At 47.1% G+C, this 13,139-nt stretch overlaps 1 protein-coding gene across 5 annotated transcripts in view; it reads right to left on the bottom strand.

Annotated features, from left to right (window-relative positions):
• The window catches only part of PAK5 (p21 (RAC1) activated kinase 5), a 288,628-nt gene that overhangs the window by 184,789 nt on the left and 90,700 nt on the right, over positions 1 to 13,139 (bottom strand). For 3 of the 5 annotated variants that reach the window (XM_063918563.1, XM_063918566.1, XM_063918565.1), the window contains exon 3: positions 10,382 to 10,417. The exons of the other annotated variants lie outside the window; for them this stretch is intronic. In XM_063918563.1, the coding sequence (XP_063774633.1) occupies positions 10,382 to 10,417 (36 nt within the window). The remainder of the gene's footprint in view (positions 1 to 10,381; positions 10,418 to 13,139) is intronic. 5 annotated transcript variants of the gene reach the window in all.

Raw genomic sequence — 13,139 nt, 5'->3', positions numbered from 1 at the left:
CTATATTTTCAGGGCCCTGACCACATCTAGCAACTTGGAGTCCTCCAAGTCCCTAGTAGGCGCAAGACACCACAATAAGCTGGTTCAGGTGAAACACTGACACCACCTTAGGGAGAGAACTGGGGACGAGTCCGCAGCTCTGCCCTGTCCGAATGGACAAACAGATATGGGCTTTTTTGAGAAAAAAACCACCAATTTGACACTCGCCTGGTCCAGGCCAGGTCCAAGAGCATGTTCACTTTTCATGTGAGATGCTTCAAATCCACAGATTTGACTGGTTTTAAACCAATGTGTTTTGAGGAATCCCAGAACTACGTTGAGATCCCACAGTGCCACTGGAGGCACAAAAGGGGGTTGTATATGCAATACTCCCTTGACAAACTTCTGGACTTCAGGAACTGAAGCCAATTCTTTCTGGAAGAAAAATCGACAGGGCCGAAATTTGAACCTTAATGGACCCCAATTTGAGGCCCATAGACACTCCTGTTTGCAGGAAATGCAGGAATCGACCGAGTTGAAATTTCTTCGTGGGGCCTTCCTGGCCTCACACCACGCAACATATTTTCGCCACATGTGGTGATAATGTTGTGCGGTCACCTCCTTTCTGGCTTTGACCAGGGTAGGAATGACCTCTTCCTGAATGCCTTTTCCCTTAGGATCCGGCGTTCCACCGCCATGCCGTCAAACGCAGCTGCGGTAAGTCTTGGAACAGACATGGTACTTGCTGAAACAAGTCCCTTCTTAGCGGCAGAGGCCATAAGTCCTCTGTGAGCATCTCTTGAAGTTCCGGGTACCAAGTCCTTCTTGGCCAATCCGGAGCCATGAGTATAGTTCTTACTCCTCTACGTCTTATAATTCTCAGTACCTTAGGTATGAAAAGCAGAGGATGGAACACATACACCGACTGGTACACCCACGGTGTTACCAGAACGTCCACAGCTATTGCCTGAGGGTCTCTTAACCTGGCGCAATACCTGTCCCGTTTTTTGTTCAGATGGGACGCCATCATGTCCACCTTTGGTAATTCCCAACGGTTTACAATCATGTGGAAAACTTCCCCATGAAGTTCCCACTCTGCCGGGTGGAGGTCGTGCCTACTGAGGAAGTCTGCTTCCCAGTTTCCATTCCCGGAATGAAACACTGCTGACAGTGCTATCACATGATTTTCCGCCCAGCGAAAAGTCCTTGCAGTTTTTGCCACTGCCCTCCTGCTTCTTGTGCCGCCCTGTCTATTTACGTGGGCGACTGCCGTGATGTTTTATCCCACTGGATCAATACCGGCTGACCTTGAAGCAGAGGTCTTGCTAAGCTTAGAGCATTATAAATTTACCCTTAGCTATATTTATGTGGAGAAAAGTCTCCAGACTTGATCACACTCCCTGGAAATTTTTTCCTTGTGTGACTGCTCCCCAGCCTCTCGGGCTGGCCTCCGTGGTCACCAACATCCAAAACTGAATGCCGAATCTGCGGCCCTCTAGAAGATGAGCACTCTGTAACCACCACAGGAGAGACACCCCTGTCCTTGGATATAGGGTTATCCGCTGATGCATCTGAAGATGCGATCCGGACCATTTGTCCAGCAGATCCCACTGAAAAGTTCTTGCATGAAATCTGCCGACTGGAATTGCTTCGAAGGAAGTCACCATTTTTTTACCATGGCCCTTGTGCAATGATGCACTGATTTTAGGAGGTTCCTGACTAGCTCGGATAACTCCCTGGCTTTCTCTTCCGGGAGAAACACCTTTTTCTGGACTGTGTCCAGAATCATCCCTAAGCACAGGAAACTTGTTGTCGGGATCAGCTGCGATTTTGGAATATTTAGAATCCACCCCTGCTGTTGTAACAGTATCCGAGATAGTGCTACTCCGACCTCCAACTGTTCCCTGGACTTTGCCCTTATCAGGAGATCGTCCAAGTAAGGGATAATTAAGACGCCTTTTCTTCGAAGAAGAACCATCATTTCGGCCATTACCTTGGTAAAGACCCGGGGTGCCGTGGACAATCCAAACGGCAGCGTCTGAAACTGATAGTGACAGTTCTGTACCACGAACCTGAGGTACCCTTAGTGATAAGGGCAAATTTGGGACATGGAGGTAAGCATCCCTGATGTCTCGGGACACCATATAGTCCCCTTCTTCCCGGTTCGTTATCACTGCTCTGAGTGACTCCATCTTGATTTGAACCTTTGTAAGTGTTCAAATTTTTTAAGATTTAGAATAGGTCTCACCTAGCCTTCTGGCTTCAGTACCACAATATAGTGTGGAATAATACCCCTTTTCTTGTTGTAGGAGGGGTAATTTAATTATCACCTGCTGGGAATACAGCTCGTGAATTTTTTCCCATACTGCCTCCTTGTCGGAGGGAGACCTTGGTAAAGCAGACTTCAGGAGCCTGCGCAGGGGAAACGTCTCGACATTCCAATCTGTACCCCTGGGATACTACTTGTAGGATCCAGGGGTCCTGTACGGTCTCAGCGTCATGCTGAGAGCTTGTCAGAAGCGGTGGAACGCTTCTGTTCCTGGGAATGGGCTGCCTGCTGCAGTCTTCTTCCCTTTCCTCTATCCCTGGGCAGATATGACTCTTATAGGGACGAAAGGACTGAAGCTGAAAAGACGGTGTCTTTTTCTGCAGAGATGTGACTTAGGGTAAAAAACGGTGGATTTTCCAGCAGTTGCCGTGGCCACCAGGTCCGATGGACCGACCCCAAATAACTCCTCTTCCTTTATACGGCAATACACCTTTGTGCCGTTTGGAATCTGCATCACCTGACCACTGTCGTGTCCATAAACATCTTCTGGCAGATATGGACATCGCACTTACTCTTGATGCCAGAGTGCCAATATCCCTCTGTGCATCTCGCATATATAGAAATGCATCCTTTAAATGCTCTATAGTCAATAAAATACTGTCCCTGTCAAGGGTATCAATATTTTTAGTCAGGGAATCCGACCAAGCCACCCCAGCTCTGCACATCCAGGCTGAGGCGATCGCTGGTCGCAGTATAACACCAGTATGTGTGTATATACTTTTTATGATATTTTCCAGCCTCCTGTCAGCTGGCTCCTTGAGGACGGCCCTATCTATAGACGGTACCGCCACTTGTTCTGATAAGCGTGTGAGCGCCTTATCCACCCTAAGGGGTGTTTCCCAACGCGCCCTAACTTCTGGCGGGAAAGGGTATACCGCCCATATTTTCTATCGGGGGGAACCCACGCATCATCACACACTTCATTTAATTTATCTGATTCAGGAAAAACTACGGTAGTTTTTTCACATCCCACATAATACCCTCTTTTGTGGTACTTGTAGTATCAGAAATATGTAACACCTCCTTCATTGCCCTTAACGTGTGGCCCTAATAAGGAATACGTTTGTTTATTCACCGTCGACACTGGATTCAGTGTCCCTGTCTGTGTCTGTGTCGACCGACTAAAGTAAACAGGCGTTTTAAAACCCCTGACGGTGTTTTTGAGACGTCTGGACCGGTACTAATTGTTTGTCGGCCGTCTCATGTCGTCAACCGACCTTGCCGCGTGTTGACATTATCACGTAATTCCCTAAATAAGCCATCCATTCCGGTGTCGACTCCCTAGAGAGTGACATCACCATTACAGGCAATTGCTCCGCCTCCTCACCAACATCGTCCTCATACATGTCGACACACACGTACCGACACACAGCACACACACAGGGAATGCTCTGATAGAGGACAGGACCTACTAGCCCTTTGGAGAGACAGAGGGAGAGTTTGTCAGCACACACCAAAAACGCTATAATTATATAGGGACAACCTTATATAAGTGTTTTCCCTTATAGCATCTTTTTTATATATTTCTAACGCCAAATTAGTGCCCCCCCTCTCTGTTTTAACCCTGTTTCTGTAGTGCAGTGCAGGGGAGAGCCTGGGAGCCTTCCCTCCAGCCTTTCTGTGAGGGAAAATGGCGCTGTGTGCTGAGGAGATAGGCCACGCCCCTTTTTCGGCGGCCTCGTCTCCCGCTCTTAACGGATTCTGGCAGGGGTTAAATATCTCCATATAGCCCCCGGAGGCTATATGTGAGGTATTTTTAGCCAAAAATAGGTTTTCATTGCCTCCCAGGGCGCCCCCCTTCCAGCGCCCTGCACCCTCAGTGACTGCCGTGTGAAGTGTGCTGAGAGGAAATGGCGCACAGCTGCAGTGCTGTGCGCTACCTTAAGAAGACTGAGGAGTCTTCATGCCGCCGATTCTGGACCTCTTCTTGTTTCAGCATCTGCAAGGGGGCCGGCGGCGAGGCTCCGGTGACCATCCAGGCTGTACCTGTGATCGTCCCTCTGGAGCTAATGTCCAGTAGCCAAAGAAGCCAATCCATCCTGCACGCAGGTGAGTTCACTTCTTCTCCCCTAAGTCCCTCGTTGCAGTGATCCTGTTGCCAGCAGGACTCACTGTAAAATAAAAAACCTAAGCTAAACTTTTCTAAGCAGCTCTTTAGGAGAGCCACCTAGATTGCACCCTTCTCGGCCGGGCACAAAAATCTAACTGAGGCTTGGAGGAGGGTCATAGGGGGAGGAGCCAGTGCACACCACCTGATCCTAAAGCTTTACTTTTTGTGCCCTGTCTCCTGCGGAGCCGCTATTCCCCATGGTCCTTTCAGGAACCCCAGCATCCACTAGGACGATAGAGAAAAAGGATTGCTATGTCTTCTGTATCAGCTGGGGTGGTCACGGGGTCTTAACTTGCTTTCTCTTGTTCCTCTACTTCTGAAATCTATCGTCTTCATGCATCTTACAACTGCCATTCTGCATCATATACATACATCCATGGGAGATCTACAGATGTGTCCAGCTACAGCTTTGCTGCGTATAGCAACGTGCTGTAGTGGCAAGCCACGTGCGTACGTATCACTGTCAGATCTCATATACTTCAATGGGCCACCACTGAAGTCTATGGGAGTGGGTTTGAGTAACAGGCTGCCACTCACAGCCAATCAGGCCGCAGCTTTTACAGTGGCACCCTCAAATTGGCTGGTGGGTCTTCTAATGACCGAAGTCACCTGGGTCCTGCTCTGTTGCGTAGTCGAAATTGTGGTCACACATACACTTACACATGTCTATGTGGTCAAGGTTTTTGGTTTGTTATTTGTTTACCCTTGGATGCCTACATGGACTGAAGAGGACCTGATCTCCACTAGGAATAAGAGAGTATGGATTTTTTTTTTCAGGTTACATGGATGTTACATGGACAAGAGGACCGAATAGCTACAGGGATTGTGGGTGAGTATGTGTGAGTGTACAAGAGTGATTATTAAAGTTTTACTTTCAAGATGTGCGTGTTCTGTCTTTTTTTAAAAAAATATTTATTTTGTAAAGGGACTATAGGCACAAGCGGGCCCTTAATGCCCTGCATGCTGGTACTTGCAGGGAGAGGCTTGCTGGGACTTGTAATCCCTCCTGTAAAAGACAATATTTTTTTACAAACCAAAACTAAAAAGACTATCACATTGGCACCCACAGCCCAGGGTTGCTGAGGACATCCCCGGGCTTCAGCATGGGTCTTGGTTCCCCGGAGGGTGAAACCCCTTTATTGGAGAGGTTCCCACTCCCCCCAGGAAACCCTGGCCAGGGCTAACTAGCTAGGGGGTTATTGCTATGGCCACGGGGACCATTATAAACAAGTCCCTTGGCTGTGGCATTACCTCCCTGGCTAGTGGAGCCCGATGCTGGCTATTGGAGCTCGGTTTTCTCCCCCGTTTTTTTTTAGAGCCAGGACCGGTCCGAGAGCCCAGTGATGGTTCTTATAATACAGGGGAAACCTACGCATTTTCCCCCCTATTTTTTTAACCAGGACAGTCTCAAAAAGGCCAGGGCTGGTTATGCTTTGAGGGGGACACTCTACACAGTTTCTAAACTGTAACTTTTTTTGGACCTTTTATACACAGAAGCATGCACGGATCACACTGATCTGTGCTGTCATCAAACTAGTCTAGAAAAAGCTGGTCTATATATAGGCAAGTTTTTAGTAAGGTTATGGGTGCGAGTTTAAAACTCGAACCCTATTTTATTGGCAGAGTTTTAAGTTTTCCATAGGAGAACATCTGGATGCGAGTTTGGTCTGTGCAAGTTTCAGGATTGCAGGAAACATCCTATTACACTGTTCAAGTAGTAAAAATGTGCGAGTTTAGTGCTAAACTCGCACATTTTACAAATTCTGATTCTATTACATTTGGCCCTTTATGTTTAAAAATAAATAAATCTGCTATTATACTTTTAATCTGCTCTCACTCACTACTTTACCCCCCCCCCCCCCCCCCCCTTCTCCATCCCCTCCTATTGGAATACTGCCCTCATAGGAGATTATCCTGTTTGAGTATTTCCTTCCATCCTGATAGGGAAGTCTGGTCATGTAGTCACTACTGTGGCCCATCTGGGGATTTATAAGGCTCCTTGTGCATATGCTTCTGATGAACCTCCTCCATGTCTTCCCCTTCTCCTCCATTGAATCCTGCTCCCTCCACTGCTGATGGCCTCTTCAGCAGATGTTGGAGGCCATTACTGCTTCTAAAAAATGTGGGTCACATGTAAGATCGGCGAGGTGCAAGTGGATATCTCCCTGATACAGCACAATCTCAAAAGAATGAGGGCATGAGAGGGTGCCAAGCATTGTATTTTATCTTTAGCCGATAAGATAGATATGACATCTCCTGTGAAAAGCGTTACAGCCACTCTCACTTTTCTGGTTTATTTGCGCTCCCTGAACGTGCTGAGGGTTCTAGCTCTGAGACCTTTCTTGAATCTTATCTGGTCTGGGAATATGGCAGGGATGTCTTTTCCTCACACTCTGCTCTTGAAGAGTTTGCGCCCATCACCCTTAGCCTATCGCCCCCTTCCACCCCTTTATTACCAAACTCCTGCATTCCAAGGACTGCAGTGCCGTTCTAAGTTTTTTTCTTCACTGTGGTCAGTTGACATATGAAAATCATTCTGTTCCAGTTTTTTAAGTGTAAACTGAGAATTGCAGCTCCACTAGTCCCGGTACAGTTACGGGTGGTGGCGGATGGCCTCTCACATTTCTTCAATACCCATCAGACAACCATGGACTGGCTCGAGTGTCTCCCATTGACTGGAATGTTGGCTGTACCTTGAGGCTCATCAAGGGACATATTGTTACTGCTGATTTCGCCTATAAATGTGTTTTACTGGATACGCGGATGCTGGTAGGGCAGCTTAGCAATAAGAAGCTATAATAGCCACTTATTTCTTTCTCGGCTAAGAGATTTTGCTAGCTTTTTGGTTGTTAGGTTCGTTTTGGGAATAGGGTATGCTGTAGTTCTATGGGTGAAGATACACGGTAAGGGGTTTAAGTTTGGCACCAGTGTTTTATATGTGTGTTCTTTTGTTTGCAGTATGTAACGTCCTCACATACAGTAATGCTATCTTTTTGTTTGCAATGCTTTACCCTTGGTTTTGCAATATTGAACATGGGTGGTCATTCCGAGTTGTTCGCTCTGTAATTTTCTTCGCATCGCAGCGATTTTCCGCTATTTGCGCATGCGCAATGTTCACACTGCGTCTGCGCCAAGTAAATTTGCTATGAAGATTGGTATTTTACTCGCGGCATTACAAGGTTTTTTCTTCGTTCTGGAGATCGGAGTGTGATTGACAGGAAGTGGGTGTTTCTGGGAGGAAACTGGCCGTTTTATGGGTGTGTGTGAAAAAACGCTACTGTTTCTGGGAAAAACGCGGGAGTGGCTGGAGAAACGGAGGAGTGTCTGGGCGAACGCTGGGTGTGTTTGTGACGTCAAACCAGGAACGACAAGCACTGAACTGATCGCACTGGAAGAGTAAGTCTCGAGCTGCTCAGAAACTGCACAGAGAAGTCTTTTCGCAATACTGCGAATCTTTCGTTCGCAATTTTGATAAGCTAAGATTCACTCCCAGTAGGCGGCGGCTTAGCGTGTGCAAAGCTGCTAAAAGCAGCTTGCGAGCGAACAACTCGGAATGACCACCTTGGTTTGTTAATGATTTACTTCATTATTACAACTGAAAGCCTGTTTTGTACGTCTGTTCTTTTCTATTTGATTGTGTTCCTCTTCGAAAAGTATACCTGATCTAAGAAAGTAATCTGGAATAACTAAACTGGCTGATCATGTCTGGGGGCAGGATGAGGTCCTGAAACTTATGATGGAGGCTCTGATGAAGGAAAGGACTCACTGCATTATAAACCAAATATGAAGACAGATCAGTGTTCCGCGTCTTCAGAAGTCACTGAAATGACTATCTTCTGTAGTTGGTGTGAGTACTTTGCAGTTCTGTTTGATTTATACAGCAGTAATTCAAACAGAACAAAACTATTAAAGGGGGAGTATCATATTTTTTTCTAACTATAAAAAGCACGGTGACATCATTCTCGGTGATATGTAGTGAAACCTAAATGCACGTTACTATTTTGCTGTATTCTCTGGCAGAATTAGAAGAACTTATCTGCTTAGCAGTCCCTAATGAGGTGAAGATACACAAGCGGGTAAAAGGGTTTGTGCAGGTGAAGTGTGAGGTTATAAGAGACTACAGGTTGCTGATAAATCATCTTGTGCTCAGTCTACTGCTTGGTCTATTTATAAAGTAATTACCTAGTGGCTGATTCAGAAGTGTACGCAGTGGCTGTGCGTAAATATGCAAAAGCCGCACAAGGAGTTTTACGTAAAAAGATACCCGCTGATCGCATCGGATCAACTGCGTGAACATTGGATATCTGCCGGGCCCAGTGAAGCTGTAGACACTGGCTTTGGAACACCTAGAAAATGGGGCTGACACGCCCCCATTTTCTGGAGCGCTCCCCGTAGCCGTCCCAGTGTTCAGCAGCTTCTCAATCATGCTGGGGCCTTGGGGGCACTGCAAGCAAAGTTGCAAGACCAGATCTGCGCATGCACAGATCATTAGACATCAGAGATTTAAGTAAATATCAGATTTCTGTTAATCTCAGAATCAGGCGCATAGTGAGAATTCTCACTGGATGTATAAACACATCTACGGTAATCCTTGTTACAATGTATCAGTGGTAAGTGACAGATTACATGACGAAAAATAAAAGTGTTTAAAGACGGAGTAGAGGAGTAACCGGAGTAAACTTTGAACAGCTCAGTAACATCTCTATCACTATAAATACCATCATCTACCCCATTCCCAAATTCCGCTGCTTGGGCATCACTCTTGACTGCTCCCTCTCCTTTGCCCCTCACATCCAATCTCTGGCTCAACCCTGACGGTTCCAGTTACGCAACATCGCTCACATTAGGCCGTTCCTTTCCCAGAGTTCAACTAAACTGATTATCCACTTACTGGTCATCTCACGGCTCGACTATTGCAACATTCTCTTCACTGGCCTCCAACACTCCCATCTCACTTCCCTCCGATCTGTTCTCAACAAGTCAGCTAGACTTATCTTCCTCTCCCACCGATCCACATCTGCCACTCCCCTTCAACAAAACCTGCACTGGCTCCCACTCCCCTACAGAACCCTGGCATAGAAGGACCTCTCTAACTCCACTGGTCTCTACATCTCCAACCTCATCTCACTACATTCTCCCTCTCGCGCCCTCTCTGGTTGGCCAATGACCATCGCATCGCCTCTCCTCTACCCCGGTCACTGCATCCCAGGCACGAATCCAAGATTTTACCCGCCCCGTTCAATGGAACGATCTCCCTCGCTCTATTAGACTCTCCCCAACCTTGCAAAGCTTCAAACGGGCACTGAAAACCCACCTGTCCAACAAAGCGTACCCTTCCGCATGACCTAGTCTCGTGGCCGCTCTCCCAACCCCCTGCCTCATACCTTGGCCATCTCTGCCTCGCTTACTTCCGGCCATCAGGCCATCTTCCGCTTGCTCACACCTTATGTCACACCTCCACCTAGATTGTGAGGTCCTTGGAGCAGGATCCTCTTCCCTCCTGTTCTCACAGCACTCTTCTCTTGCACTTCAATTACAGCTCTCTCCTACTCAGCGACTGTCTATACCCACCTCTCCTCTCGCTCGTTACCGTCCATCTCTTCCCACAGCTGCCTGCCCCTAGTAGAACGCCAACTACTCCTTTGCTTCCTTACATCTCAGCTGTATTGTCTACTGAGAACTGTGGTGCTAATTGTTACCTGTGCTCTGTTTTAGTTTTTCAGTTACTGTAATGTTAAGTTCTGTGTACCCTGTGTTGTTCTAATGTCTGCCGTATGGACAGCGCTGCGAAACACTTGTGGCGCCTTATAAATAAAATGTAATAATGATAATATTTAAAACGCCTGTCATTTCACCCCGATATTAGCATGTCCATTAGTGCACAGATACATTTTGAAAAAAAGTGATACTTCCCCTTTAATATGCCACCATTTTGCCTCATATGACACGGAGCTGTTGCCTACCTTGGTTGAAGCTTCTCGTTCCAGTTTAAGGGGGCTCTGAAGGTGAAAAGATTATACACACATCAGCATGGACTGTATACAATGTGTATATATGATTTTATTAGATTTAGTTTATATGATTAGATGTAATTGCATCCTCAGTGTTTAACAAAGGTTTTACAGAAACAAACCCTGAAAAAGCGGAACACTATTCTAGCAGTAGGTAAATACTGTGGTGTTTGTGTTCATAATCCGGTCTCTCACACAAATTAGCACAATAATCGTGAGATTTTACTTAACATCATTCTGCAGAATAAAAGCACACCTGGCAGCACCATAGGCCGATATGTGAAGTAGAACAGTAGCACCTGATTGGTTAACATGAACAAACATTTAGAGAGATTCACTAAGCAGTTGCAAGTATTGAGCTGTCAATTACAAATGTAAAGGGAATATATTCACAAAAGTAACAATATTTTTTTTAAAAAATCATCTGACCCAGGTCCTGGTCAAGCATTATGGACAGTTGTCATCTCCAAGTGGCAGCTCAGGTAAAGCCCCAGCAATATCCAAGGTCCAGCCTGCAGTGGGAAAGGGTTTCAAGCCACTTTCAGTGACCCAGGCTGGACTCGGATATGTGGTGTAAAAGGGGTAATAATAAGAATTTACTTACCGATAATTCTATTTCTCATAGTCCGTAGTGGATGCTGGGACTCCGTAAGGACCATGGGGAATAGCGGCTCCGCAGGAGACTGGGCACAAAAGTAAAAGCTTGAACTAGCTGGTGTGCACTGGCTCCTCCCCCTATGACCCTCCTCCAAGCCTCAGTTAGGATACTGTGCCCGGACGAGCGTACATAATAAGGAAGGATCTTGAATCCCGGGTAAGACTCATACCAGCCACACCAATCACACCGTACAACCTGTGATCTGAACCCAGTTAACAGTATGATAAACGAAGGAGCCTCTGAAAAGATGGCTCACAACAATAATAACCCGAATTTTGTAACAATAACTATATACTAGTATTGCAGACAATCCGCACTTGGGATGGGCGCCCAGCATCCACTACGGACTATGAGAAATAGAATTATCGGTAAGTAAATTCTTATTTTCTCTAACGTCCTAAGTGGATGCTGGGACTCCGTAAGGACCATGGGGATTATACCAAAGCTCCCAAACGGGCGGGAGAGTGCGGATGACTCTGCAGCACCGAATGAGAGAACTCCAGGTCCTCCTCAGCCAGGGTATCAAATTTGTAGAATTTAGCAAACGTGTTTGCCCCTGACCAAGTAGCTGCTCGGCAAAGTTGTAAAGCCGAGACCCCTCGGGCAGCCGCCCAAGATGAGCCCACCTTCCTTGTGGAATGGGCTTTTACAGATTTTGGCTGTGGCAGGCCTGCCACAGAATGTGCAAGCTGAATTGTACTACAAATCCAACGAGCAATCGTCTGCTTAGAAGCAGGAGCACCCAGCTTGTTGGGTGCATACAGGATAAACAGCGAGTCAGATTTCCTGACTCCAGCCGTCCTGGAAATATATATTTTCAGGGCCCTGACTACGTCCAGTAACTTGGAGTCCTCCAAGTCCCTAGTAGCCGCAGGCACCACAATAGGCTGGTTCACGTGAAACGCTGAAACCACCTTTGGGAGAAATTGAGGACGAGTCCTCAATTCTGCCCTATCCGTGTGAAAAATCAGGTAAGGGCTTTTATAAGATAAAGCCGCCAATTCTGAGACACGCCTGGCTGAAGCCAGGGCTAACAGCATTACCACCTTCCATGTGAGATATTTTAATTCCACAGTGGTGAGTGGTTCAAACCAATGTGATTTTAGGAACCCCAAAACCACATTGAGATCCCAAGGTGCCATCGGGGGCACAAAAGGAGGCTGTATATGCAGTACCCCTTTGACAAACGTCTGGACTTCAGGCACTGAAGCCAGTTCTTTTTGGAAGAAAATCGACAGGGCCGAAATTTGAACCTTAATGGACCCTAATTTTAGGCCCATAGACAGTCCTGTTTGCAGGAAATGTAGGAAGCGACCCAGTTGAAATTCCTCTGTAGGGGCCTCTTTGGCCTCACACCACGCAACATATTTTCGCCAAATGCGGTGATAATGTTTTGCGGTTACATCCTTCCTGGCCTTTATCAGGGTAGGGATGACTTCTTCTGGAATGCCTTTTTCCTTCAGGATCCGGCGTTCAACCGCCATGCCGTCAAACGCAGCCGCGGTAAGTCTTGGAACAGACAAGGCCCCTGCTGGAGCAGGTCCTTTCTTAGAGGTAGAGGCCACGGTTCCTCCGTGAGCATCTCTTGAAGTTCCGGGTACCAAGTCCTTCTTGGCCAATCCGGAACCACGAGTATAGTTCTTACTCCTCTCCTTTTTATGATTCTCAGTACATTTGGTATGAGAGGCAGAGGAGGGAACACATACACTGACTGGTACACCCATGGTGTTACCAGAGCGTCCACCGCTATTGCCTGAGGGTCCCTTGACCTGGCGCAATATCTGTCTAGTTTTTTGTTGAGACGGGACGCCATCATGTCCACCTTTGGTTTTTCCCAACGGTTTACCATCTCTTGGAAGACTTCTGGATGAAGTCCCCACTCCCCCGGGTGAAGGTCGTGTCTGCTGAGGAAGTCCGCTTCCCAGTTGTCCACTCCCGGAATGAACACTGCTGACAGTGCTATCACATGAATCTCCGCCCAGCGAAGAATCCTTGCAGCTTCTGCCATCGCCCTCCTGCTTCTCGTGCCACCCTGTCTGTTTACGTGGGCGA

This window comes from Pseudophryne corroboree, chromosome 4 (genome assembly GCF_028390025.1).
Source record: "Pseudophryne corroboree isolate aPseCor3 chromosome 4, aPseCor3.hap2, whole genome shotgun sequence".
Taxonomy (NCBI): domain Eukaryota; kingdom Metazoa; phylum Chordata; class Amphibia; order Anura; family Myobatrachidae; genus Pseudophryne; species Pseudophryne corroboree.
Note: the sequence above shows the minus strand (reverse complement) of the source record. Positions and strands in the feature narration are given on the sequence as shown.